We start from the raw sequence: 24668 nt of genomic DNA, 5'->3' as shown, positions 1-24668 counted from the left end.
ATTTAAATGGTTAAATCTGTCTAATTTAAAGTATATTTTTAAACACTTTTCACATTTGCCTTGATGTTGTTTACTAACCCAAGTCAAAAGAGCTCAGCCTCCAGTATATACAATGGTTAGTAATTTTAGATCATGGACTATTTTTGCCTTTTAGTCTTATGGGCATTGTACATGAGCAGTATTAATAGTTTTGCTCTAATCTTTCATAATGTTAGCAACACATTGTGACTGATGCCATACAGTAGTAGTATTGTGTTCAATGTTTTCTAGCAGAGGTTTATGGGATAAACATCTTACCACATGTCTATCGGTGTTGAGTACTCCGTGGAGCCCAGCAGGACATCAGGAGGTCGGTACCACAAGGTCACAACCTCATTCGAATAGGTTTTTGTTGGGACTGATTTTGCTCTGGCCAAACCTTAACAAGTACGATTAGACAGATAGTTAAGGCGAGGAACAAACATTGCTGGGTAACCCAGAATCTGAGCCAAAAGCTGATTTAAAATGGGAGTCACATGGGAGACCGCTGCTGGGTAATGTGCTAAAAAACAAGTCAGATATTCTTTGTACAGCACACCAAAGTAAATGCATCTGTGAATACTCAGTGAATACTCACCGAAGTCTGCCAGTTTGAGTTCTCCCTTGTCATTAATGAGCAGATTCTGAGGCTTCAGGTCCCGGTGGAGAATCTTCCTCTTATGACAATATGATAAACCACGAAGAAGCTGGAATGTGAATATCTACAAGGACAGAAAGGGGGATGTTAGCACTTCTAAACCTAAATTACCAACAAGGTCATTTTAAGCATTTTAAGGCATACAAAATGTAGGCAGCCTCCTTCTAAGATCCCTCATTTTCGCCTAATTTAAAGACAACATCACATGTATCCACTGCGGATAACGCATTACGAAATACTTGAATGAAGAAAATTATATATTTTTTAAATTCAATAATGACAAGTTTAATTTAAATACTTATTTACCTAGTGTTCGCTTTACTATAAATCACTTTTTTTTAATGAATACTATTTTATGCCTGACACTGTTTTATCCACCTACATAAAGTGACATGCAAAAAGCTATTAGCTGTTTAGTAGCCTAAATTCCTCATTATCATAAAACAAATGGGCTATTTCCAACTCATAAATTGTTTGAAATGTCACTTTGAGATCTATACTTAATTTATATCTCATTTTCTTTAATAAATGGACTTATTAGTTAATTAGTCAATTATGGCTTCCAATGCTCTAATTTCCACCGATGTTTTCCCTATAGGTAAGAAAAATCAGAAAAGAGGTCTCATTGCTTGGGTCTGCTGGGTAGCCCCGCCCAGCGAAATCTCATTGGTCCAAAATCCTGCTCTTCGTAACTGTATAACAAAACATATCTTCTGATTGGCTGTGATGTTGTCGAGCAGCTTTGTACTCGTAATCGATTAACAAATTGGTTCTCATTGCAAACCTGGTGATATTTAGCAACAGATAAAGATGTCACGCTCAATCAGAATCGGTTGTCATGTCTCGAATTAGAATGTTGCATTAGAAGGTAGCTGTCTGTGTAGACAGCGCTGTTGACTTTTAATTGGGAAGCTTGTTGATGTTTTTTGCTGTTACCTTCACATTGTGCATGCTCATTAGGTTTCCACAGTTGTCGAGGTATTGCTTCAAGTCACTGTCCTTTAAAAACAATAGATTATGCCGTCAAAATGGCACTCAAAACAGACTGGTCCTGTCACATTTTGAGGTTGCTTTCATAGTTCAAGAGAAAAATATGTAAAATAGCACCTCGATCAATATCACAAAAGTATTGTGGGAACCATACAGGCTGCTACTGTTTTATAACATTCAGACGTGGCTTACCAGGTACTCAAAGACGAGGGTGAGACATCGGTCCGTATGGATGATGTCATGAAGCGTTACGATGTTGGCGTGCTTCAGGTTCTTCAGCAGTGACACTGGTGCAACACAACAAGAATATGATAATGAGCACCAACAACAATAACCTCCAGCAGGGTCTGCAACATTCAGAATGGAAAGCTTTTGAAATTCAAATCCAGTTCCTGAATTTTAATGAAGCCAAACAGGATGCAGAATTGTCATTCAAATTAGAAAATGGCTCTACGTGTTGTTTTGTTCTAATTCATATACTGAAAAATTAAATATTACCCAGAAACAGCCAACATATATGCTATTTATGGAAATATACAATATTTATTGGTATATATTGTATATATTGGTTTTATGTGTTAATGAAATGTGCATTATATAATCTATATATTTAAATATTTTACCTGTGTGTAAATACTGTATTTAAATATTTTAATGACTAATCAGTTACTAGGAAATTAGCCCTAATAATATTCTAATGCACGTTACTGCTCAGGACACATTTCACATTATTAGTTATCTTCCAAAATGTTTGAGCTACTTATAATTTGTGTGAAAACAGTGATCCCCCCCCCAAAACAAATCTTTAATTAATAGAAAGTTTGAAAGAACAGCATTATTTGAAAGTTTTTTATAACATTATAAACGTCTTTACTGTCACTTTTTATCAATCAAATGTGCCCTTTGCTGAATTACAAATAACCTAGACTTATAATATAATATTACTAAAAAAAAAAAATATCAGTTCTAATTTATTTATATATATATATATATATATATATATATATATATATATATATATATAAAAAAATCTAAAAATGACCTAATGTGTGTGTGTGTGTATATATATATATATATATATATATATATATATATATATACACATTTAATTTAATTTAATTTAATTTTAATATATATATATATATATATATATATATATATATATATATATATATATATATATATATATATATATATATATATACACACACAAAATGTATAACCATACTTATTAAAAACCTATAAAATGTATCTAGATGTCTTTTAATTTATTCTATGATGACTATATATTATAATTTTACATCTAATGATATAATATTATTTGTTAATTAATTTATTTATTTATTTAAAGAATGAATAATTTCTGGATTTGTAAGAATGCTCTAATTTACGCCTCATTTTAAATCTTTTTTTTTTTATGCGACAGGAAAGAATGAAATATTAAAGTGAGAATGACTGGACACTTTTACTGAGGTCTTTGGCACCTCAGATTTTTCTTTAGAGAAAGGGCTCCCCGTAACATTAAATCTGAAACGAGCTGATGCTTAAATGAAGTCTTTATAGAGTTATAAAAAATCCTAACTCTTGAGGTCTCATGGCATGTTTTGTAATGCAGTCCCTCAGCGGGCACTGGGAGGCAGCCTTGCTTCACGTCAGCATTTCCATTAGCAACCCCGCTCACGTACTCCATCTCATTTAGATAGAGTGATTCAGGCTGGGTGAAGAAGACGCCTGTGGCTTGCTAGTTTAGAATGAATACTCTTCGTGACAATCTGGGTTTTGAACAACTGGGGAGCTGGAAATCATAGTTGTGTCAGTGAGAGAGGAGGACAGCACCTTCCCGTATGGCCGTGCACGGGGCGCCCTCTTCATGCTCCAGACGAATCTCTTTCAGGGCCACCAGGTTTTCTGTGAGTTTGCTGCGACCCTTGAATACCGTTGCGTATGTGCCCTGTTTGACAGACAGGAAATCAAAAAAAATATCAATCATCTGGGAAACAGGAGTGTTGCAGAACAGACTAGTGCTTCACAACTGGTTTAACTTGAACATCCAGATTTGACCTTGGCAACCCAACATACAGCAGCACCAAAATTATGTATTGTATAAAAGCAGAAAGAAATGTCTTGAAATCAGACCGTACTATAACCATAAACTGCACAAGGCCAGCAAGATACCAAATTAAGAACATGTTTGGTTCTCAGATGTCTCCTGAATCTGAGTGGACTGCCCAAACAAGGTAAATCTCTAATTTAGTCTTGTTCTACAACCTGTCCGTGTCAACATCTGTCTGATTTCACAAGCTTGTACCAAATGACAGATTTATTTATGATAAAAAATTATAGAGATTTACTGGAAACATGGTCACTGATGTCAACAGCAAGATATATACAGTAGTAGATAAAAACACATGCACAATTATATGTTAAGTTGCATTGTATTTTTGCATTCAACATTGTTTTTATTCATGCTTTCCTAAACCATATCAGACCTGCAGTCCATCAGATGAAAACCACTGGATTAGAACAGTATGAAACTTCAGACAAATCTATAGGGTTGTTCATCTAGTTTCTGGTAAGAGATTTTGGTTTATAACCACAACAATGTCAACTGGGACAAGTTAGAAAATTCAAACTGCTCTTTATAACTGCTGAGCTATTGTTTATTGTTTATGGAAGTCATTTCATATTGAGATTACTCATATGTTGGCTGATGATGTGCATAGCTAGAAAAGTGTTTAAAAATAACATCTGATGTTTTTATGGTACTTTTTGGTACTTTGTTGCAATTGGATGATAGTGATGAGTAATAGTGGATCAAAATGTTTCTTACTCTATTGAAATATAACAATTGAAACGATGTTTATAAAAGTCTCCTATCTCACCAAGGCTGCATTTATTTGATCACAAATACAGTAAAAATAGAATTTAAGAGTGTTTTCTATTGTGAGGTCTGTATATTATAGAATTGTATATTTCCTGTGATGCAAAGCCAAATTTTCAGCAGTTATCCAGTTACACATGATCCTTTAGAAACATTTCAAGAGAAATTTTGAAAACACTTGTGCTAAATATTTTTGTGGAAATTTTTATAAAAAGTTCCAAAGAACAGCAGAACAGCCCTTTTTTAAATCAGTTTTTATTTTTAACATTATAAATGTCTTTACTCTTACTTTTGATCAATTAAATGTGTCCTTGCTGGATAAAAGTATTCATTTCTTTAAAAATGATATTGCTTCCAAGCCTTCGGTTAGATCCATGAACTATATCCCATTATTTACTTAGCAAGACCATAGATTCCTCCAAGGTGATTGTGCTTTTATAATTGATAATCCTTGTAAATTCACAAAAGATACTAACACAAAAGATACTAACTAGAATTAAGCCATAGCACACTTTTCAAGATTTTATTAATTTCCCTGACTTTTCCAGGCAGAGCTAAAAGCACTTTTAAACATTAATGAAACATTTATAACTGCTGAGACAAAGATATGAAACCCACTTTACTGTTACTTGTTTCTTTATTGAGGTGAATTCACTGCAATCCTTGTCCAGTATTTTTCCCAATACTTCAGGTTTTTCTCACACAGTCATTAGATACGGTATTCCTTAGGGTTGTATGTAGTTCACAATTTGCAATATGCATGCTTTGTTGCACTTAATGGAAAATTGACGGGCTAGTTGCTGTACAGCTTTGAGCATATTAGAGACTGATGTCTCTTCATGCCAAAAAAAAAGCTCATTAAATCAGAATCCACATACAACACGACTCATATTCACTGTAATTGCCTGCGGGGGAATCGCGTAATGAACACATTTGGTTCTTCATTTCGATGGCTGCTGTTTTACGTTTTTATTTTTTGCCTATAGAATCTATTTATTTAATTTTTTTTTAAAACATCTTACCTCTCCTAGTTTTCCCAACTTCACATAGGTCTCCAGTTTCCCAAAGCCAATGTCCGACTGGAAAAGAATGGAATACAGTGTGAGCAAAGTGTCTTCAGTTTATTGAAATAGACCGTTGACAACATTTATGATTGTAAACATTGAGCTGTAAACATTGTGTGGATATCAACATGTAAATAAGCACTTTTTTGTCTATTTGTCTGATTTGCATTTGTTTTTTTGTTTTTTTGCATCTAAAGTTTTTTATGTTGTGATGAGCCTCATAGCTGGTTGGTTTAGTTCATGCCTTATAACTCATATAACTTATAACTTTCATCTGTAAGTCGCTTTGGATAAAAGCGTCTGTTAAATGAATAAATGTAAATGTATATCTCTGTAAAAGGGGGAAAATTGAAGGGAACAGTACTTCTAGACCAAGGCCACTGAAAAACTGTGACAGAATAACACTGAACATTTATGTTGTGTTATGATTAAGCACATTTTTATGATAGAAAAAAAAAATTATAAAAAAATGTTTGGTTCTCAATATATAATGTGTATATTACATATAACAATATATACTTTTTAAGTTATTTTTTGGAGGGTATTCTGGGATTGCATTATCTGCAAAAACACAGTTTTTTGCTCAAGATTTTGTAAAAAACAAAAAAACATTTATTAATTAATTAATAAAAAATAATAATAGATATCCGTGTACTATTATATGGCTGTAATGCCTAAAACATTGCCTGGGCAGTAAGCTCTGGTTTAGGAACAGAATGTGTGCATATGTAGACAGTTTTGTTTCAAGAAATTCACTTTTTTATTATTATTGTAGTTATTCTATTTTAAATGCAAAAAGGTTAGTGGGGTTAGAGTTTCGTTTAGTCTGTAGTTATTAGCCTTAACTTAAACTATGATTAGATTGCATCAGTAACTGTCTAAGCGTGTTTCATTTGGTTACTAACCAGTGAGGCTCTTCTGGACATGCGGCTGAGTGGTTTGCACGGTGGAGGGTTTTCCATCTGTAACTTCTTCAGAAACTCTGGTGGGAGACGGATGTCCATGGGCAGAGACATCCTCTTAGTTACATCCTGCACACACATCAAAGAGCTGTCAGCTATTAGCGTTCAGCTAGCACACGTATGAAAACACAGCGCGTCAAGGTGAATATGACAGCTTTCTCTAGCACGCAACACAATTTTACTCCTATTGGCAGAACCGACTATTCTTACCATGATGAACTCAGCATGACAATGAGAAAACCTGTCACTTTTCTCCAGTATGAAGACTCTCACTCAATAAAGAATTCTGCCGTAATCTCAACACGCCAAGGCAGGGCAGTACAAATATTGTATCTTATGAAGAGCTGAAGTTTATCCAACAATTTCTTTCTCGCATCTAAGAAGCTCTGATGGAGTTGGTTTGTAACTGGATTCACTGCCCAGAAATAGCAAGGCAGTGAGGGGGATCTTATGTGCTCTGAAAAATGACAGCATTCCCTGTGATTCCTCCAGCTTTGCCTTGTGGCTGAGTTTGTACGGTCATGCAATAAAACTAGCTAGCGATTCTCAATAAAACCAGGGAATAAAAAGTCCTCCTTTCTCCTCCGCGCTCTCCCGTCATGCCGGTGGGAATAAAATAAGGGTGCATGGTGCAGACAGCCGAGGCAAAGAGCACTCCGAATGCGCAGTCAGTCTTTTGTGGGGCCGGACTAACTTACAGGTAATACTTCCACTCCATTTAATGATGGACTCCATCTTTCTCATGTGTCTCCAACTGAGACTTTTCTCTCATACAGATACTAAATAGCATATATACAATTTGAGAAAATTACTTTTTTTTTTTTTTAATTTCCAAAACTCTTCAAAAGGTGCCTTGATTAAAAATAATAATAATAATAATAATAAATATATATATTTCACAGTTCTGTGAGAGCATTGCAGTGACCATGATTGAACAAAAGGTAAACTGTGATGGAAACACATTTACAGAATCATTATACCAATGTGCAAAAATAAGTAATGTGACTGAATAATTAACCTTTTTATTTATAACAATTTTTATTGTGAAATTCATTTTAGAAACACATTAGGAATAATCATTTAAAAAATAATAATTAAGTATTGCATTCTCCCGAGAAACTTTGTATTCTCTTGCAAAAGTAATGCATTCCCTCCGAAAACCTTTACATTTTATCGCTATTTCCGCAAAACCATTGTTGAACTTTGCATTCTTTTACAAAATGTGATCCCTTGTGAAACGTTGTGTTTTTACACAAAACTAGTACGTTTCTCTGAGAAACTTTGCATCCTTCGCAAAACTGTTGCATTCCATCAAGAAACGTTGACGTCACTTGTTAAAGCACTGAAATGTAGCTTTTCTTCCCACCTCATATCATTTCATATAATTTGCTAGCGAATGCTAGGTTTTTCAGGGAAGCACAAAAGGTTTGTGAGAATGCAAAATCGTTAAAATATAATTTTCCCCATTTAATATTTGTGCTATCACCATGTCCCTTTAAGGCCTCCACGTAAGAGGAAAGGAGCATTTTATGGCAGTCAGGCAAAAACGTATCATTGCTTTAGTACTTGTGGCTTTACCTAGTCTCACCTTAAAAAGAAACAAAGCGTTTGATAACGAGGCTTTAGTGCCTCTGGCAAGGACTTTATTAAGGACTCAGACAAGATTAGCAGAGCAGAGCTTGTGTTGTTCTGTTAGGATCACTGGGACTCCATCAAAGCTTCTGGAAAGGACACTTGGCTGGGCTTAAGCATGGAGAAGGATGAGATGATTAAACGTGACTCACCTCCATGGAGAATCGGCGGTGCGGGACTTTGTTGCAGTACTGCAGTTGTGTAGGAGATTGAGCCTGGCTGTCTGGAGCCACTGGACTGGGTTGCAGGCTGTGTAGACCCAGACTACTGGGCACCACACCTGTAGGACACAATCACATTAAACATACTCCAGTAATCGGTTTTATTTACAACTTTGACAAATCTTTTTTACAGTCTAGATGATTCTTCTACCTAGAGTTCCCTAGGTTTATATCTTTGATTCACACAACATTATATGCCAGTAGTTTTGAGAATGGTTATAGAGGTGAACACGAACGAAAATGTGCCAGTTGATGTAATAACTATGAATTTGAAGTAATTATAACAGTAGTATAATAGCTGTGCTAGTATTTTCTGCCTCATAATGATTGATATTTCTGAAAATATAAAAAAAATCAGTTAACAAAGCCACTATGTGTGTGTGTGTGTGTTTATAATTGTGAGTAAATGTTTGTAATTTGTAAATGTTTAATAATAACATTGTTATAATAAATATATTGTACTAATAAATAATTGTAAAAGTATTTTCTGTCTCATGATCATGAACATTTCTGAAAACAACATTAAACATAATTTATTATTTAAATTAAATTACATTTCTTTATTAGTTTAAGTAATTGTGCTATTGTCCATCGTTTCACTCTGGTTATATTGGTCTGCAACATTTTATAGATGAGTGATGTACAAAATGTGATTATTCTGTCAACACTGTAAGGATTTTCTGTCTGACTGTGGTGCGGTAGATGGAGCTGATAGTCAGACACCTTCCTGTAGTCTCATCTCATTCAGTATTAATATTAAATATTTGACAGTATTCTTGTAGCTAAGAGTGATAAGCGAGAAAAAACACATTTTGTGAGCAAACGGTAGCGGACACTTGTGAACATGCTGAACCAAAAAAAAACAAAAAAACTCCTTGATATATACAGTAAACTTAAACTAAATATACAGTGGGTACGGTAAGTATTCAGACCCGCTTACATTTTTCACTCTTTGTTATATTGCAGCCATTTGCTAAAATCAGTTATTCAAGTTCATTTTGTTCCCTCATTAATGTACACACAGCACCCCATATTGACAGAAGAACACAGAATTGGTGACATTTTTGCAGATTTATTAAAAAAGAAATATCACATGGTCTTAAGTATTCAGACCCTTTGCTCAGTATTTAGTAGAAGCACCCTTCTGATCTAATGCAGTCATGAGTCTTTTTGGGAAAGATGCAACAAGTTTTACACCTGGATTTGGGAATCCTCTGCCATTCCTCCTTGCAGATCCTCTCCAGTTCTGTCAGGTTGGACAGAAATATGTGTGAGTGTCTCAGCAAAGGGTCTGAATATTTAGGACCATGTGATATTTCAGTTTTTCTTTTTTTAATAAATCTGCAAAAATGTCAACAATTCTGTGTTTTCTGTCAATATGGGTCACTGTGTGTACATTAATGAGGAAAAAAATGATCTTAAATGATTTTAGCAAATGACTGCAATTTAACAGAGTGGAAAATTTAAGGGGGTCCGTATACTCTCCATACTCACTGTATGTATATATGTATATATATTTATTTATATAGATTTTTTGTAGCAATGTAGCCTGTTTTGTCCCCACACTCAATGTCTATAGGCCATGTTTTAGTGATCCCGCTGTGCTGGGTAGTTGCTTCTATTACTCTGAAAACTTCAGTAGCAACTGTTGCATTCATTAGGTCATAAGAGTTGTTTGAAGAGCGTCAACAATCTCTTGTGCCTCTCTCGAGTGCGAATGAGCTATAGACGTTCCACCTCTTCTCTGATTAGGCTGCTAACTCAATAACCATGAGGTCAGCTGTGGCATATGCTGATGACGGCATCATTAATCAAGCCCACCGCAGTTAGCGGAGCGATCGCAATTATCATGCCGAGTTTCATGCATTTATGATGTGGCTATCTAAGTGGGTGTCAATCCAGCCACCCCAATTAATAATGTCTATGTCAACAGACTGTCAGCACAAATCCAATTACGCCCCTATACGACACATCCGACAGGGACCCACCGATGCCACAGCTGACCCCCTTCACAAGTGCATGGCAGATGCACACAGCACCCTGGCATTGTCACTGCCAAACCGTGTTTTAGGAGGTGAGAACGAAAATCTAAATGGCTTTTCTGCTCCATCAGTTCAATTTGGACGAGGGGGCTTGAAGGGCCTCCGGAGGCATCGGGGTGGGAGCCCCCGGACCATTTCACAACGCCGTGGTGGCATAATTGAGATCCACCTCATTATTGGGCCGAGCCCGGCACTGAATGAGAATTGCCTGCCAGGCTCATCCGTTCTCATTTAGGCTGGTCTCATCCTCTCCGGACCGCACAAGTGAACTCTTTATCAGAGCCATTTAGGCGAAACACAGCGAAATGTCACATCTGGCAGAGACGGCCAGTCAACGCAGTTGCATTACTCACTGATGTCTTTATCCTATCCGAGATGATCGTGACAACTGTTTGTTACGTGTACCTGTTATGACTCTGAGGGCCTTATCATACACCTGGCGCTGCATTGCAGTTGTCATTTTCACGTCCTGCGTTATGTTGTTTAAATAGCAAATGCATTTGCGCCAATTGGTGTGCTGGTCTGAAAACGAGGTGTGTTCAGGCACATTGCTGGCATGTTGCTATTTTAAGGCAAATTAAATAGACTGTGCAATTGTCCAACAAAAACCTTGTCTCTCATATTGTAGCTGGTTAGCCTGTGCGCATTTGTTTCGGAGTAGGCATGGCTTTGTGAAATGTATTTATGCAGGGAGGGTGGGATCTTATGCTTTCAAAGCTAGCTTGCTATTTTTAGCCTTTCCGAAATCGCCTACCCTGCTTTTAATACAGTCAAAAAATTACATACGACCAATGCTTGATTGCATTCTAATTGTCAATGATTTGTCATTCATCAGCTGAAAAAATTTATCCGAAAATTATAGTTTTTCCTTTGTGTAGTCAAGAGTTGACTTCCCTATTCTCATAGAATTAGAACGATTTTCAAAACGTTGTTTATTGTTATGGTTATCGTCATTGGTCTGTTTTCTGTTGAGGCATGAAAAAAGCCTCACTAAATATTTTCTTGTAGTGCGCCTGCCAGCCAATAATTTCAGCAAGTTTTGCACCTATGACAGCATGGAGCAAATGTGAACTGATAATCTCTTCCACTTTACTACAATAGCATGAAATAAACATGAATGAACATTGTACTTGATATATATCCAAATGTATCAAGATCGCAATCAAGAGATTGTGAATCGGAATCAAATCGTGAAACCTGTGTCAGTTGCCAGGCTTATACCGAATCTATAGTGAATTGGAATAATTCCCTGCAGTCGCCCATCTAATACATCATTTGAATTCCTTGCACACTGGTTAATATCAACGGCTCTAGCCTTACTTGGCATTTGCTGTTGTCCAGAGTTTGTGCAGGGATCAGAATCCCTCCCTCCTGACAGGCCAGAGGGGTATTAGAGTCCTGACCCCAGAGCGTGTGCCGACAACAGGGTCAGAAATTGGATTTGAACTGCTTGAGCGACTCGGGCCCACACCAAACATCAAAGCCCATCTCATCTGATCCAGGCTGGCACACAAACTGATCACTGTACCTCTCCGCTCAGGCTAACATCGACGTGATGAAAGGAAAGGATGACCACCTGCATCGACTCGCTAGTGCAGACTGTCACCACACACAGTCACGGGTTTCTGTAATGTCGAACGCAGGAGAACAGATGTGAAGCTTTGAAAATCATCAAAGCTGCATGAGTGTGTGAAAAATCCAATTGTGTAGTTGTGTAGGGTCACAGATGGAAACTGACAAATTTTGGCACAGATGCTCACATTTCGTTATAATTAAAGGCACCTTTTGAGACGCGGATTGTTTTCGGAAATGTAAATATTAAAATACTGATGTTTAAATAATTAAAATATCGATGTCTTTATTGTATAATATATCAAGGTATAGCCCTTTACATCAGAAAATGTAATATTCTGTGAAGAAAAAGTTAAATAAATAACAAATAAATGTAAAGTTTGTGTGTGTGTGTGTATAAAATACTGTACAATATTGTGTGTATTTGCAACAACTTGGGGTGAGTAAATGATGAAAGAATCTTCATTTTTTGGTAAACTATTCCTTTACAGCTTGCAAAGTCAGTTCAATTAAGTTTGCAAACTAGAAAACGTCCAGCAACCTTATCTACACGTAGGAAGGAGATCATCATATTTGGGTGGCAGACGTTGTCATTGGATCAAGAAAACCCCTGGCATAATTAATCATAATCTCTGCAGCAGTGAAGGACAAAATGTCGGTCCACGAAACAGCTAAACAGTCATTATGAGTATAAATAAAGCGAATAGCTGACAGATCGCCCTATTCTCCTTTTTACTCACACTTTCATTTGTTTTGTAGTCTTTTATGCCTCTTCTCATTCTCTTTTTAAAACCCTTTCTAGCCGCACAAAAGATCACTAATGCTCCTTTATGTCAAAGACAGCCTTGAAAGCAGGAGTAGGTCTCGCTGGGTGATCAAAAGCCCTGTCTCGCCCCCTCCTTCTCCGTACATAATGAGAGCAATGCTTCAGCCCTTTATTTCAGTTTCCCTTCTTTATTTGGCAAACCCGAGTATCCACATTAACACGATGAATTGTGAGGATGAATCACCGATTCTGTCCAGCTATATTTGATGTTTCAGGTAATAAGCGCGGCTTAGCACTAGCATATTCAAAGGCTGTCATACTTGGGTAATTTGTTTTTTCAATGGAAGATCATTAGTAATAGGATTATAACTGTAGAGTGGACCCTGAAGGCTCTTGATTTTTTCAGTATCAGCACCACTCAACACATCGTATCAATGCATTTATGTGGATGTTTCCTAATGCACGCTCAATAGTGTGGTTTCTGAATGAATGACACCAAATACCTCAACCAATCATGAGTCTGCTTTAGGTTTTTTCATACTGAGCACAGTATGCAGAACACTTCATACAGAAACTTATTTTTTTGATAATGATAGACCTGCCATGAGCTGTGAGGGTGGTGTTAGGTGCTGATTGGATCTTCTGTAGTAATTTCAACTTCATTAAATTATGGTTAATAACCAAATATGCTTTGAAGACCTAATGAGATATTGACCAATCAGAAGAGAAGGTGTTACCATGGAAATAAAGAGCTTAGCAGTGACCAGACTTTTTACAGCAAATTACATAATCACTCGTAAAATCTTTATATATTTTGCAATATTTTGTTTTAAACTTTTAATCAACTATAAGTAGCTTTATTTTGTATCTGTCAGATCTGATTCAATCCTTAACTAAACCTATACAAATAAAATAAAACTTTACAGAAATAAAAGAAAAACCTTAACTGTATTTCAGCTAATTGCCAAGACATTAATAATGAACTGAAAACAGTATCAACATTTTGTAAAAGAAAAAAAAGAAAGAAATTAAATAAAAATGACAAAAACATAAAATTACTTCAACTAAAATTAAAATGTAATATAACATTTTAATATGAATACAAATTATACAAAATATTATATAACAGTCTACTTCAATATTTAATATTTTGTTATTCATTTTCTACAAATGGTCTGTCTTCTCATAAAAATAATTAGAATTAATAAAAAATCAGATTTTCATGTAATTTTTAGCTTGAAATCAGATGTTTGAATACTGTGATTCATTTCAGTGCTGGTAGATTCGTTCAGGGCCGTATTGGAGATGTTTTTGAAATGCCTACGGAGAAAATGAATGGGAAAAGGGTGAGGCCACTGTTACATATACGTGTTGCATGTGTACTTTACTAAACTAGGCTTCAAGCTCTTATGTATTGTGAGATGTAGAGTGCACTTCAGCACATACACGGCCTTTGTCTACCATACATTTTTTTCTCTCTCACCCTGAAACGTTTTTCAATTCCGCGAGTAATCACACGCAGCCGGTGTTTTTTCTTCCTCTATTGTTCGGCGGCATGAATCTCAGCTTGTCTCTGATGTTTAAATGCATGCTGCCATTTAATTGCTCGTTGCTATGGCGATGCAGACTGTTAACAAAGGCAACGTCAGGATCCGGATAACAAGAGATAGCTATTCTGTCTCTCAGGTAGCCATCTGATTCATCAATATTTATATAACATCCTGCTTTTCAGCAGATCTGAAATTCAATGCAGGTCCCCCACACAGCCTTAGATGTTTGCTCTCTCTCTCTCTGGCTTTTTCTCTATCGTTCTCATATTGATTTAGTTCCATTGGAAAGCTGGTTAGTGTTGCATTTCACAAAAATTGGTTCTAGTGCTTTAGTTTTTTGAGTTTAACTCGAATAGCTATTTAAATATTGGTATTTCCTACATAAAGGTATCATATGGCTTCAGGGGATTCGAAATGTGGTTCATGAGTCATATGACCAACTTTCATTATGCATTATGGTGTTTTTGTGTCCTGTTTATTGCTCCACGTTCACTGAATGTGTCCGAGTATACACGTATTCATGCATTCACACATTTTTATTCAATAATGATTATTTTCAAATCTTTGCTACAAATAATTCTAGAGCAGTAGATTCAAAATTTAAATTAATTACACAATATGCTGATTACATATTTTTCCCTTAAAAGATACGTTAAAACGATTATGGCAGATAAGTAGTAAATCATTGAATGGACGTTTCAAAAAAAATGGTTTTAGAAGTGGATATATAGTTTTACTTGTCTGTACCTTCTGTGCCGTGTTCCTGCTGACTTCTCACTTTCACTTTTTCTTCTGATAGTCTTAAAGAGACAGTACCACTTTACTGCTTGTCATGCAAATCAGTGTAATCTCAATGCACATAGCACAAATGATGCATGTAAACAATAATGTCTCATTTGAATGACAATCATACTTTCTAAAATATTTTGACTTTATAAAAATGCAAAAATGTATTAAACAGGGTCCTAGAGTTTCATTAATTTTCAGCGGTAGGTGAAAGAGACTGTTCTGTACCGCTTTCAAATCCCGGCACAAAGGTGCGGTGAATGAGCGAGAGAGGGAGAAGGCGGCGGTGGGCCTTGCTTTCCTTCATTTGCAGATATGAAAAGCGAGGCACTATCCAGGCTCATCATTTAAATATCACAGTGGCAGCGAGCTCTTTGATCTCCTCCGTGGTAATTGGGGTCGTTGCAGGCGAGACATTTTCTGCTCATTCTCGCTCCCGCTTTCTCTTTCTGGTCCTCTTGCGCTCTGCCTGAGAGATTTTCCTCACCAGGAAATCCAGCTGCTGTCTGGACTCCCCACCAATCTTTCATATTCATCCCAAACCTTCATCTACTGTACGTGTCAAATCACATCCTGGCCTTCTCTAGTGACAAAATCCAGATGCGCCACTGAAGGTTAAAAAAAAAATAGCATACGGGGCGAGCAAATATAAGGGGCTGCGCTCTGGAGATTTGTCTTTCCTTCTTATTTGAGGAGTCTTGAGGAGGGATTGCGTAAGCTGTGAATATTAGAGATGAAAGCGGAAGGGTCATGATGGTCGGACAGTTTTTTCCTCTCTAATTTGTGTTAGCTTTAATATTTTTAGATGTGCTGCTTTAAAGGGATGGATTTATAAATGCAGAGAGGGTTTTCACATGCTGACCGCATGTTGTTATTCTGTCAGTATGGTAAACGCTCTCCATAAAAATGCATCTCTAAATTAATCCGTTCTAAAGCACCGCTGTTTCCGCTTTTGTAACAAATCCACTGTCATCAAAATATATTTCAAGACAATTTATAAAAAAAAAATTCGGTTTTTTTTCTGTGTGCGCATTTATTTTGCACTTATATTTGTTGAATGTTTATCACTTACCTGTCTTTGCATTTGGTTGGTGCTATTTTTAAGTTTTGGCAAAATTACAAAGTACGGACAAATGACATTGTTTTAACAAAACTTGTGCATTCTTTTCCATTTTGGTCCATCGTTTTGATTTGAAAAATCTGGATTTTCATTCTTAGAATTTCAAGATTGATCTTTTAATGTATGCGAATCAGTCTAATGGGTTTGTTGTTAGAAAACAAATAAATACATTTAAAATTTTTATAAACTAAGTCAATTCATATATAATCTATAATCTATCCATTTAAATGTATAAATACTGATAGTTTGTATTTATATATAATGAAAATACTAAATATAAATATTATAAATAATAAAATATTCAAATATTTATAAATACAAAATATAAATTGTATTATTTGTCTGTATTATAAGTACAAAATATTACATATTTAATTAAAATATTAATAATATATAATAAAAATATTAAAATATAAAAACAAAATATTATATGTAATGTTTATTTGTGCTGTAAATACAAAAAAAAAACTATAGATGTTTTTTTAATATACTCTTTGACTGAATAAATAGTAGAATTGGAAAGTGAAATATTTAGGCTATGTAGTCTTTTGAAGAAGAGTTACTGTTGGATGAAATACTGAAGTAGAAAATGGAAGCAAAACCCTTTAGTTTGATCCTTTGTAGTATCTCCCGAGAGTCTGTGAATAGGTCATAAGGAATAATGAATAGGTCTGACAACATCTTCATACAGCTAACTGTTTGAAACCATCAGTTTCCAGCGCTCTTCCTGGAACCTGCACTAGTATTTGTACTTGCCCTGTCAGTAGGCTGCTGCCGACCCTGGATGTCGGAGTATGTGTGTGTCCTATTTCTTAGAGGCCTCGGGGTTCAGACAGCCCTCTGCCCAGACCGCTTTCTCCCATTGGGCTCCAGCAGAGTCTGTCTGCACATCTAAACACACGTATCAGGTCTATTAAGAACATTCCTACATCTCTGTGAACTTCCAAGAGCTCAAACCTTCCTTGAGGAATTATATCAGAGGCTTATATCATGAAGAACCTCTAACATCCATGGAACACCAAGGTTAATTATAGTAGAAAAAGGTTCTTTAGATTATTATAATGGTCTTTACGCTTAGAAAAATGGTAGAAAATTTCACTGAAAGGTTCTATTTGGGACCCAAGACTGGTTCTTCTATGTAAACACTGCTATACCCCTCCTTTTGAAACCAACATTTCAACATACATACTACTTTTAGGGGAAGTTGTGGCTTAATGGTTAGCAAGTTTGACTCCTAACCCTAAAGTTGTGGGTTCGAGTCTTGGCCCAGCAATACCACGACTGAGGTTCCCTTGAGCAAGACACCAAACCCCCAACTGCCCCCCGGGCGCCGCTGCATAAATGGCTGTTTATGGTGTGTGTGTGTGTTCACTGCCGTGTGTGTGGACTTTGGATGGGTTATAAGAGTATGGGTCACGATACTTGGCTGTATGTCACTTTCACTTTCTGTCACTTGACAGGCATGTAGGACAGCCTATCGTAATCCTTGGATCGAATAATATGATTGGACCAACATTTTATAGTCCTACGCCTTCCACATACAATATAAATAAACTTAGACCACTTAACTTAGTGATTGCTATTGGGTTCTGAAGAGACTTTCAACCAGCATAACAAAAATATTTTTTCCCATGAATCTTTTAAGAGTATATGATTGTTTTACCTGTAAATAACATCAGGAGATGTTTTGCAGAATTTTCACGCAACCCTTTTACAGACAATAAAAGAATATAATGAAACATGGCTTTGGATCAATGTGTTGTGACAACATGAGAGTGAGTAAATTATGTTATAAATGTAATTCCTTTAAATAAAGGAAAGGAAATATTCTTTCTAGGCCTAACTTCCTTTTTCAAGTAGACATTTCCTGTTCAGAGATGGAAGCTCTCAACACATTAATAATGCAGAGAAATCGAGCTGTCATTGAAACAAAGGTGGCTCAGCGGTTGAGGTGAATGACTGATAAGCCGTGTTGCTGTGCCCTTGTGGTTTTGAACCTCTCTCTGGGGTTGTGATTAAAGATCTGGGCTGGTAACTGGAAGATTTGTTGGTTTGAACCATGAGACCGCTTGTAAAACTAATTTTACTTTTGATATTTCACTTCATTATGGGGTTACAGGTGGGCACATATCCTGCTAATTATACAGAATAGATTGTAGTGTCCAGTTGTAAGTAGGTCATCAGATATTAGGCAAATTGTGTGTCATAAGGCTTTGACCCACTCCGACTATAATTGATTATGCAGAAAACTATTAGCACTCCTCATTTACAATTGAATTAATAATAGAACGTGAAAGGCTAATCATTTGACTAAAGGCCCCTTAATATGACTGCTGTCAAGTCTTCAGTGCATCTCCCAACACAAACATCTCTGCTCTGTTTTAGGGCTGTGCAAAAAATCGAATATGATTTTAATGCACATCTCATCAGTAAAGACGCTCCTGTGATTAGAAGTATATCTCCAGCACGTGCGTTCAGATCAGGGTTGCCAGGATTTCACAACAAATCCTGCCCAGTTGCTTCTCAAAACTAGCCCAATCGCGCTTCCAGAAGGTTCCCCGATAAAAAAATTGCTTCCCGGGGTTAAAATATATGTTTTTTAGCAGGGTTACATGGGTAAAATTCACATTTTAGGGGCTAAATATCACGTTATTTGTATTGGGGTCGCTTTGGACTCGCAGACATGAAAAACAACCACAGACTTGGCAACACCGGTTGGCATTTACTACACTGAGCCGTAATTCACTGACAATCTACACAAAATCAATGTTAAAATCGCAGGCGATTCTTTGTCGATTTTGAAAACGATTTTGTGTCAGTTGTCGGTAGACTAAGGCTCTGTGTAGTAACTGCGCTCCACCTGAACCAGTGTTGCCAAGTCTGCAATTGTTTTTCATGTCTGCGGTTTGAAGCAACCCCAATACCAATAACGTAATATTTAGCTCCTAAAATGCGAATTTTACCAGGGCAACCCTTCCAAAAAATGTATATTATAACCCCGGGAAGCAGTTTTCATTGGGGAACCTATGACTGGACTAGTTTTAAGAAGCAACTGGGCAGGATTGTTGTGAAAACCTGGCAACCCTGATCTGAACGCACCTGCTGGTGATATACTTCTAATTACAGGAGCATCTTTACTGATGAGATGCGCATGAAAATCGCATTCGATTTTTTTCACAGCCCTACTCTGTTTAGACCTCTGTTTGTAAAGTCATGGAAGACGGAGTCTGTGTACTGGGAAGGTAGCAAGTTCAATTAGTACAGCTATTATTTGAAAACTAGATAACATTTAGAATTTTAAAAAGGATTTGATTTTTGCAAATGAAAAGCAAACTCTTTCTGACACCCAAATTTAAAACAGTGTATTTATTGATTGATTGATTGATTACCATAGGTATTGTTAATAATAAAAATAGCCAACTAATGCCAACTAGACTTTCAAACAGTTCCAAGATAACATATAGACTTAAATTTTACTTTTTTTTTTTTGTTTGTTTTTTTTTTGGTGAGACATAAATACATAAATCATATCAAGACTTTTTTTTAAGATGAGCCCTTTGAGCAAGGCACCGAACCCCCAACTGCTCCCCGGACGGCATAGCAAAAATGGCTACCCCTTGCTCCAGGTGTGTGTGTGTGTAATCACTTCTCACTGCTGTGTGTGTGCACTTAAATTGGTTAAATGCAGAGCACAAATACACCTCACCTCACGTCACTTTTTTCTTTTCTTTTTTCATCTGACGTGTGTGCTTGAATAAGTTATTTTATGTGCACCTGAACACCTGTTTCCTTGTTGTGGTGCTCGTATGATTTTTTTGATTCGAACATCCAAACACAAAACCATCCAAACACTGTAGTCCTTGCCGTTTTTCATCTGAAATGAGCACACTTCTCATTCATGCCTAGCCAGAGGGCCACACGACAGCTGGTGGTTTTTCGATGGCTGTCTCTAAATGAGATGCCTCTTCATTCAGTCCTGCACAACACACACTACATTCACCCTTTGCGGTATAAACTCCTCAATGAGATTTAGTGTGCTTAGAAAAGCGATGTGTGCGTATGTGTGTGGGTGTTTCTGGGTCTGTAATTATGTTCAAACCCTCCAAGGAATCTGTTGAAAAGCCATTTTGGAAGCATTATCATTAAATATAGCTTACATCTTTGTGGTAATCAAGAAACACTTGTTAACCAAAAGACTGCTGCCAACATTTGCGTGATGGCTCCATCATGGGCTCCTCTCCATGGAGAATGACTCGGTTGCATCTCGATCAGCGATTCATCACAAATATAATGAGATAATGAGGTAGACGTGCTGGTGGGGAGGAAATATGAGGTCAGACTCCCAAACGTGACTCGGATCGGTTTCTTCAACATTAACCTTGCAGTAATTGAGTTCTAATAATCATAGGTGTAGGTGGGTTAATTGGAACGAAGTGTTCCATTTCTCAAGGCGTTTCCTGGTCTTTTTCCATCCTGACCCACAGACATCTCTCCCGCCACGCTTGGGTTGGAGGTTCGTTTGCAGCTGGAGGGAAGGGGACGGGGTAAATAGAAAAAAAGCACTCTTGTGTCTCCTCCCCGCCTGTCCTCATAACGGCTCCCTCCTTCCAAACTCCATCCTGCTCCAGCTGTCTCCATCGCTGCCGTCTCTCCCGGGGGGTGGAGGAAGTTCCATCCCTTTAGCCAATCGGAGCAGCTGGTTCATGGTGGGGGAAAAATGGGGCGATGTGCAAACAGCTGCCTCAGTCAGACAGCTGAGGAGCCTGATTGCTCCCCAAACAAATGGTTTGTTCCCAGCATTCAACCAGATCCAAGTCCCCATCCTGCCATGGACAGAGGGTTAATCGCCCGATTTGGCTTCTTAGAATGATTTTTATCAGTCTTTTTAGCCAGAGTTTTGTCTTTCAACAAAGTTTTAAGCACCTTACAACTTATTCTGACCAATAAATGCTAGCTCGGACAGGAAGAGATCATCGGAGTGACCGAACACTGCTATTTAGCGGCAGATTAAGGGCATCTATTTTGATGCTACTAATATTCAGGTTCAGCTCAAGGGAATTTTTAGATCTGTAGGATGTTTGTACTTGGACAAAATTCTTAATAAAAAAGCATTTTCTTCTTGATTTGATTTGCTGCATTTATTTGATGAAACACACAACAGCAACAAAAATATTAAAATATTAAAAATAACTACTTTCTATTTTAATATATTATGTAATTTATTCCTGTGACCCAAAGATGAGTTTTTGGTCTCATTATTCCAGTATTCAGTCACTGATCCATCATAAATCATTCTAACTCAGTATAAATCATTCTAATATTTGTGGAAACCACCTTGAATAGAAAGTATATTATTATTTGAAATGGGAATCTTTTTTTTAACATCATAAATGTCAATTTTGATCAAATTGATATGGAGAGACACAGAGAATACTGTTGTCGTTATTTTGGTTTTCTTCACTTACAAAATGTATTCTCATCACTTCATTATGTTATGGTTGAATCACTGATGGCAGATGGACTATTCTGACGATGTCTTTAATAGTTTTCTGGACCTTGACAGTGTTACTTACTTGGCAGTCTATGGGACAGTCTCAAGCCACCTGGTTTTCATCCAAAATATCTTAAATTGTGTTTTGAAGACGAATAAAGCTTTTAGGAGTTTGGAACGACATGGGGTAAGTGTTTAATGACAATTTTCATTTTGGGGTGGAGTGTCCCTTTAATTGTATAAATCTAGACATGAAGAGTGAAATTTTACAGGTGTGCAAAAACCCTCTTAGATATTTGACAGTGTCTTAAATACTTAAAGGAAAATGCCACCATATTCCACTATGTTCTTCTTTCAAATTAGATGAGTTGATATGTACATTTCCTCTCCAATCTCAGTACGTGCACTCAATCGCTGTAGTGCACAGCACCGCTATGCTAGTGTTTAGCTTAGCACTATTCATTCCCATGGTGGAAGGGCACTTCGCAGCACTTTGACCTCGGTGCAGTAATATCCTCACTCTTCTGGAGTGAGGATATTACTGCGCCGAGGTCGAAGTGCTGCGAAGTGCCCTTCCACCATGGGAATGAATAGTGCTAAGCTAAACACTTACCCCATGTCGTACTAAAATCGCTTAGAAAATGCTACATGCTAGCATAGTGGAGCTGAGTGCTATAGTGATTGAGTGCATGCAGAAAGAAAATAGGGAAGAACATAGTGGAATATGGAAAAATGTTTTTCCTTTAAAGTGGTCTTGCTTATAGTCTCTCCCTTGAAATCCGATTTAATATTGACTCGAGAGGCGTTAAGATCATAGAGCCAGACAGCGGAGCAGAATTGCACTATTAGCACTGCATTAATAATGTAGGCACAAAGATAAGCACCACTGTGAATGTGCAAGGACGCTGGAGGGTCAGAATCCCGTTTCCTCCTCATCTTCTCCTGAGCTGTTCTGACCCCTGAGGTCCTCGCAGGCAGCTAGATGCATCTCTCTCCAATCTCTTGGAGAGATGATCAAACTCTTAAAGGGCTGCGCACTTTCCCAGCATCTTGGTGAGATCTCATTCCATTTGAGAACAATCCAGAAGACTTCAAATCGAGAAAGGTAGCCTTAGCTGACTGTTGGTGATGCTCCAAAATTGACAATATTTTCTTCCTTAATAAATGTTCCAGGTGGTGTTGCGTGCAATTAATCAGTTAACCAATTCCCATAGGATGATTTTGTTTGGTTGAATATCCTGTTTCACTGTTTTAGTTTTATTGTTATGGTAGCTACCAATAGCCATCAACTTTTTAATATTCAGTTTCAGATGTAGATCCATCACATTATGCAAGATTGTATGTGAAGTTTCATGTTCTTTTTATGAATCTAAAATTTGTACACTTTTTCAGCGAAAAATGTCTCTAGATATATTAAATTTAAAAGAAATACAGAAAAAAAGAAAGAAAACAAACCACAAATGCCCAAATAAGGATTAAATATAATTTGTTATTATACATTCTTGATTATGCATGAAATTAATGAAAGTCAAATAGTTCATGTTGTAGAATTAGACTAAAGTCCTGTTTGGATGGGACTAGTTTTCCCTCGGGAGGTCAGGTGAATGTGTGTTTCACATAATTTGTATTTGTATTATTGTGTTCAATCTTACATGTCTGTTTTTTTCAATCTGTCTCAGTCATCCTCTGAAAAATCGAATCCACCTGGATAGGACGATCTGTGATTATGGTATATTATTCTTCTTCTAATTTGTTTTGACCTTTGTCGGAAACCAAGTACACTATATTTTGCTTTATAGATTTGAACCACATTTCTGGATAAAATAGTTGGTGATTAATGTGAATAATGTGAAAGCTCCGGATCACTGTAGTAGCAGCATCAGATATGTCTTTTTCAGTGGGTTTCATGATGCTCACAGAAGACTCTTGTGCTTTTGAATGAAAGATGTGAACGTCAAGAGTAAAGCCATACCGTCACTGCAGCAGATGTTGAGCTGGTTTATCTGTTCTGTAAACTCGTTCTCTTCTATCGTCTCTGTTCGTGGCACGGAAAGTGAGAACCGCCTCTTGAAGTTCTTCATCTTATTCATGTCGCTGGACCAGAAGTCCTGCGGAGGATGCAAGAACAGTTTGAGTTAATGTGTTATTTACGAACATGTGATTATGACATTTGTTTCATTGTGCTCTTAAATGAAATCTGGCCTGATATTATTGGGTTCTCTCTTGTGTTTTTGTCTTTAAGAAGTTTAAGAATCTGAGATTAAATGTTTAAATTATGCTGCTTTTATGCTCTATCAGGGTGTCAAGTTTGGTGTTGGTTACAACAAAACTCCAATATATCAAGTCTGCAATCAAGAGTCAAAAGTCTGCAATCACAATTCTTCCTAAAACAAATGATCTAAGCTGCTCCCTGATGTAATGAGTGATTCATTGAATCATGCAGTGAATGCTTTTGGACTCCAGATGTGTGTGTGTGTGTGTGTGTTTTGTGCAAAGTTAGTACATAATGTCATCTCCGACTTTGTTAAAACAACAATTATCATAGATGATAAATATCGCACACCCCTATGTCCAACATCAGTGCTTTCTAAAGAGGTGCAAGACATCTTTAAAAATGACCAGTATGAAAAAAATACTATAATTCTCTTCACTACATTATGTCCTTTTTAAGTGATAAAGTGGTTGCTTGATGCATATGTACTAACACTTTGTTAAAAGACAGATTTAATGGGTTTTTAATAATATAACATTTCTCCACAGCTGAAGTTCAGCTCAGTCTCACTAGAGCTTATCAAAATCTCTCACATTCTCTTCCTTTGCTCTCCTGCGTTACCAGGCAGAGCGGTTGCTAAGGGTTCCAGTGCTGTTCGTTTAAGTCTGGTTGTGAGATCGTGCTCTGTGCTTTACTAATTATT

General features: G+C 36.8%; 1 protein-coding gene across 1 annotated transcript in view; it reads right to left on the bottom strand.

The window, feature by feature from the left end:
* Positions 1–23855, bottom strand: part of LOC113055540 (cyclin-dependent kinase 18-like) — a 33800-nt gene extending 9945 nt beyond the window's left edge. Inside the window, exons 1-9 of the mRNA XM_026221927.1 lie at positions 23726–23855; positions 8358–8485; positions 6517–6642; positions 5570–5626; positions 3503–3617; positions 1859–1953; positions 1613–1675; positions 617–740; positions 298–418 (exon numbers count right to left, since the gene is read on the bottom strand). Of these exons, the coding sequence (XP_026077712.1) occupies positions 298–418; positions 617–740; positions 1613–1675; positions 1859–1953; positions 3503–3617; positions 5570–5626; positions 6517–6642; positions 8358–8485; positions 23726–23843 (947 nt within the window). The 5' untranslated portion in view covers positions 23844–23855. The remainder of the gene's footprint in view (positions 1–297; positions 419–616; positions 741–1612; positions 1676–1858; positions 1954–3502; positions 3618–5569; positions 5627–6516; positions 6643–8357; positions 8486–23725) is intronic.
* Between the last annotated feature and the right edge of the window lie 813 nt (positions 23856–24668).

Source organism: Carassius auratus, chromosome 36 (genome assembly GCF_003368295.1).
Source record: "Carassius auratus strain Wakin chromosome 36, ASM336829v1, whole genome shotgun sequence".
Taxonomy (NCBI): Eukaryota; Metazoa; Chordata; class Actinopteri; order Cypriniformes; family Cyprinidae; genus Carassius; species Carassius auratus.
Note: the sequence above shows the minus strand (reverse complement) of the source record. Positions and strands in the feature narration are given on the sequence as shown.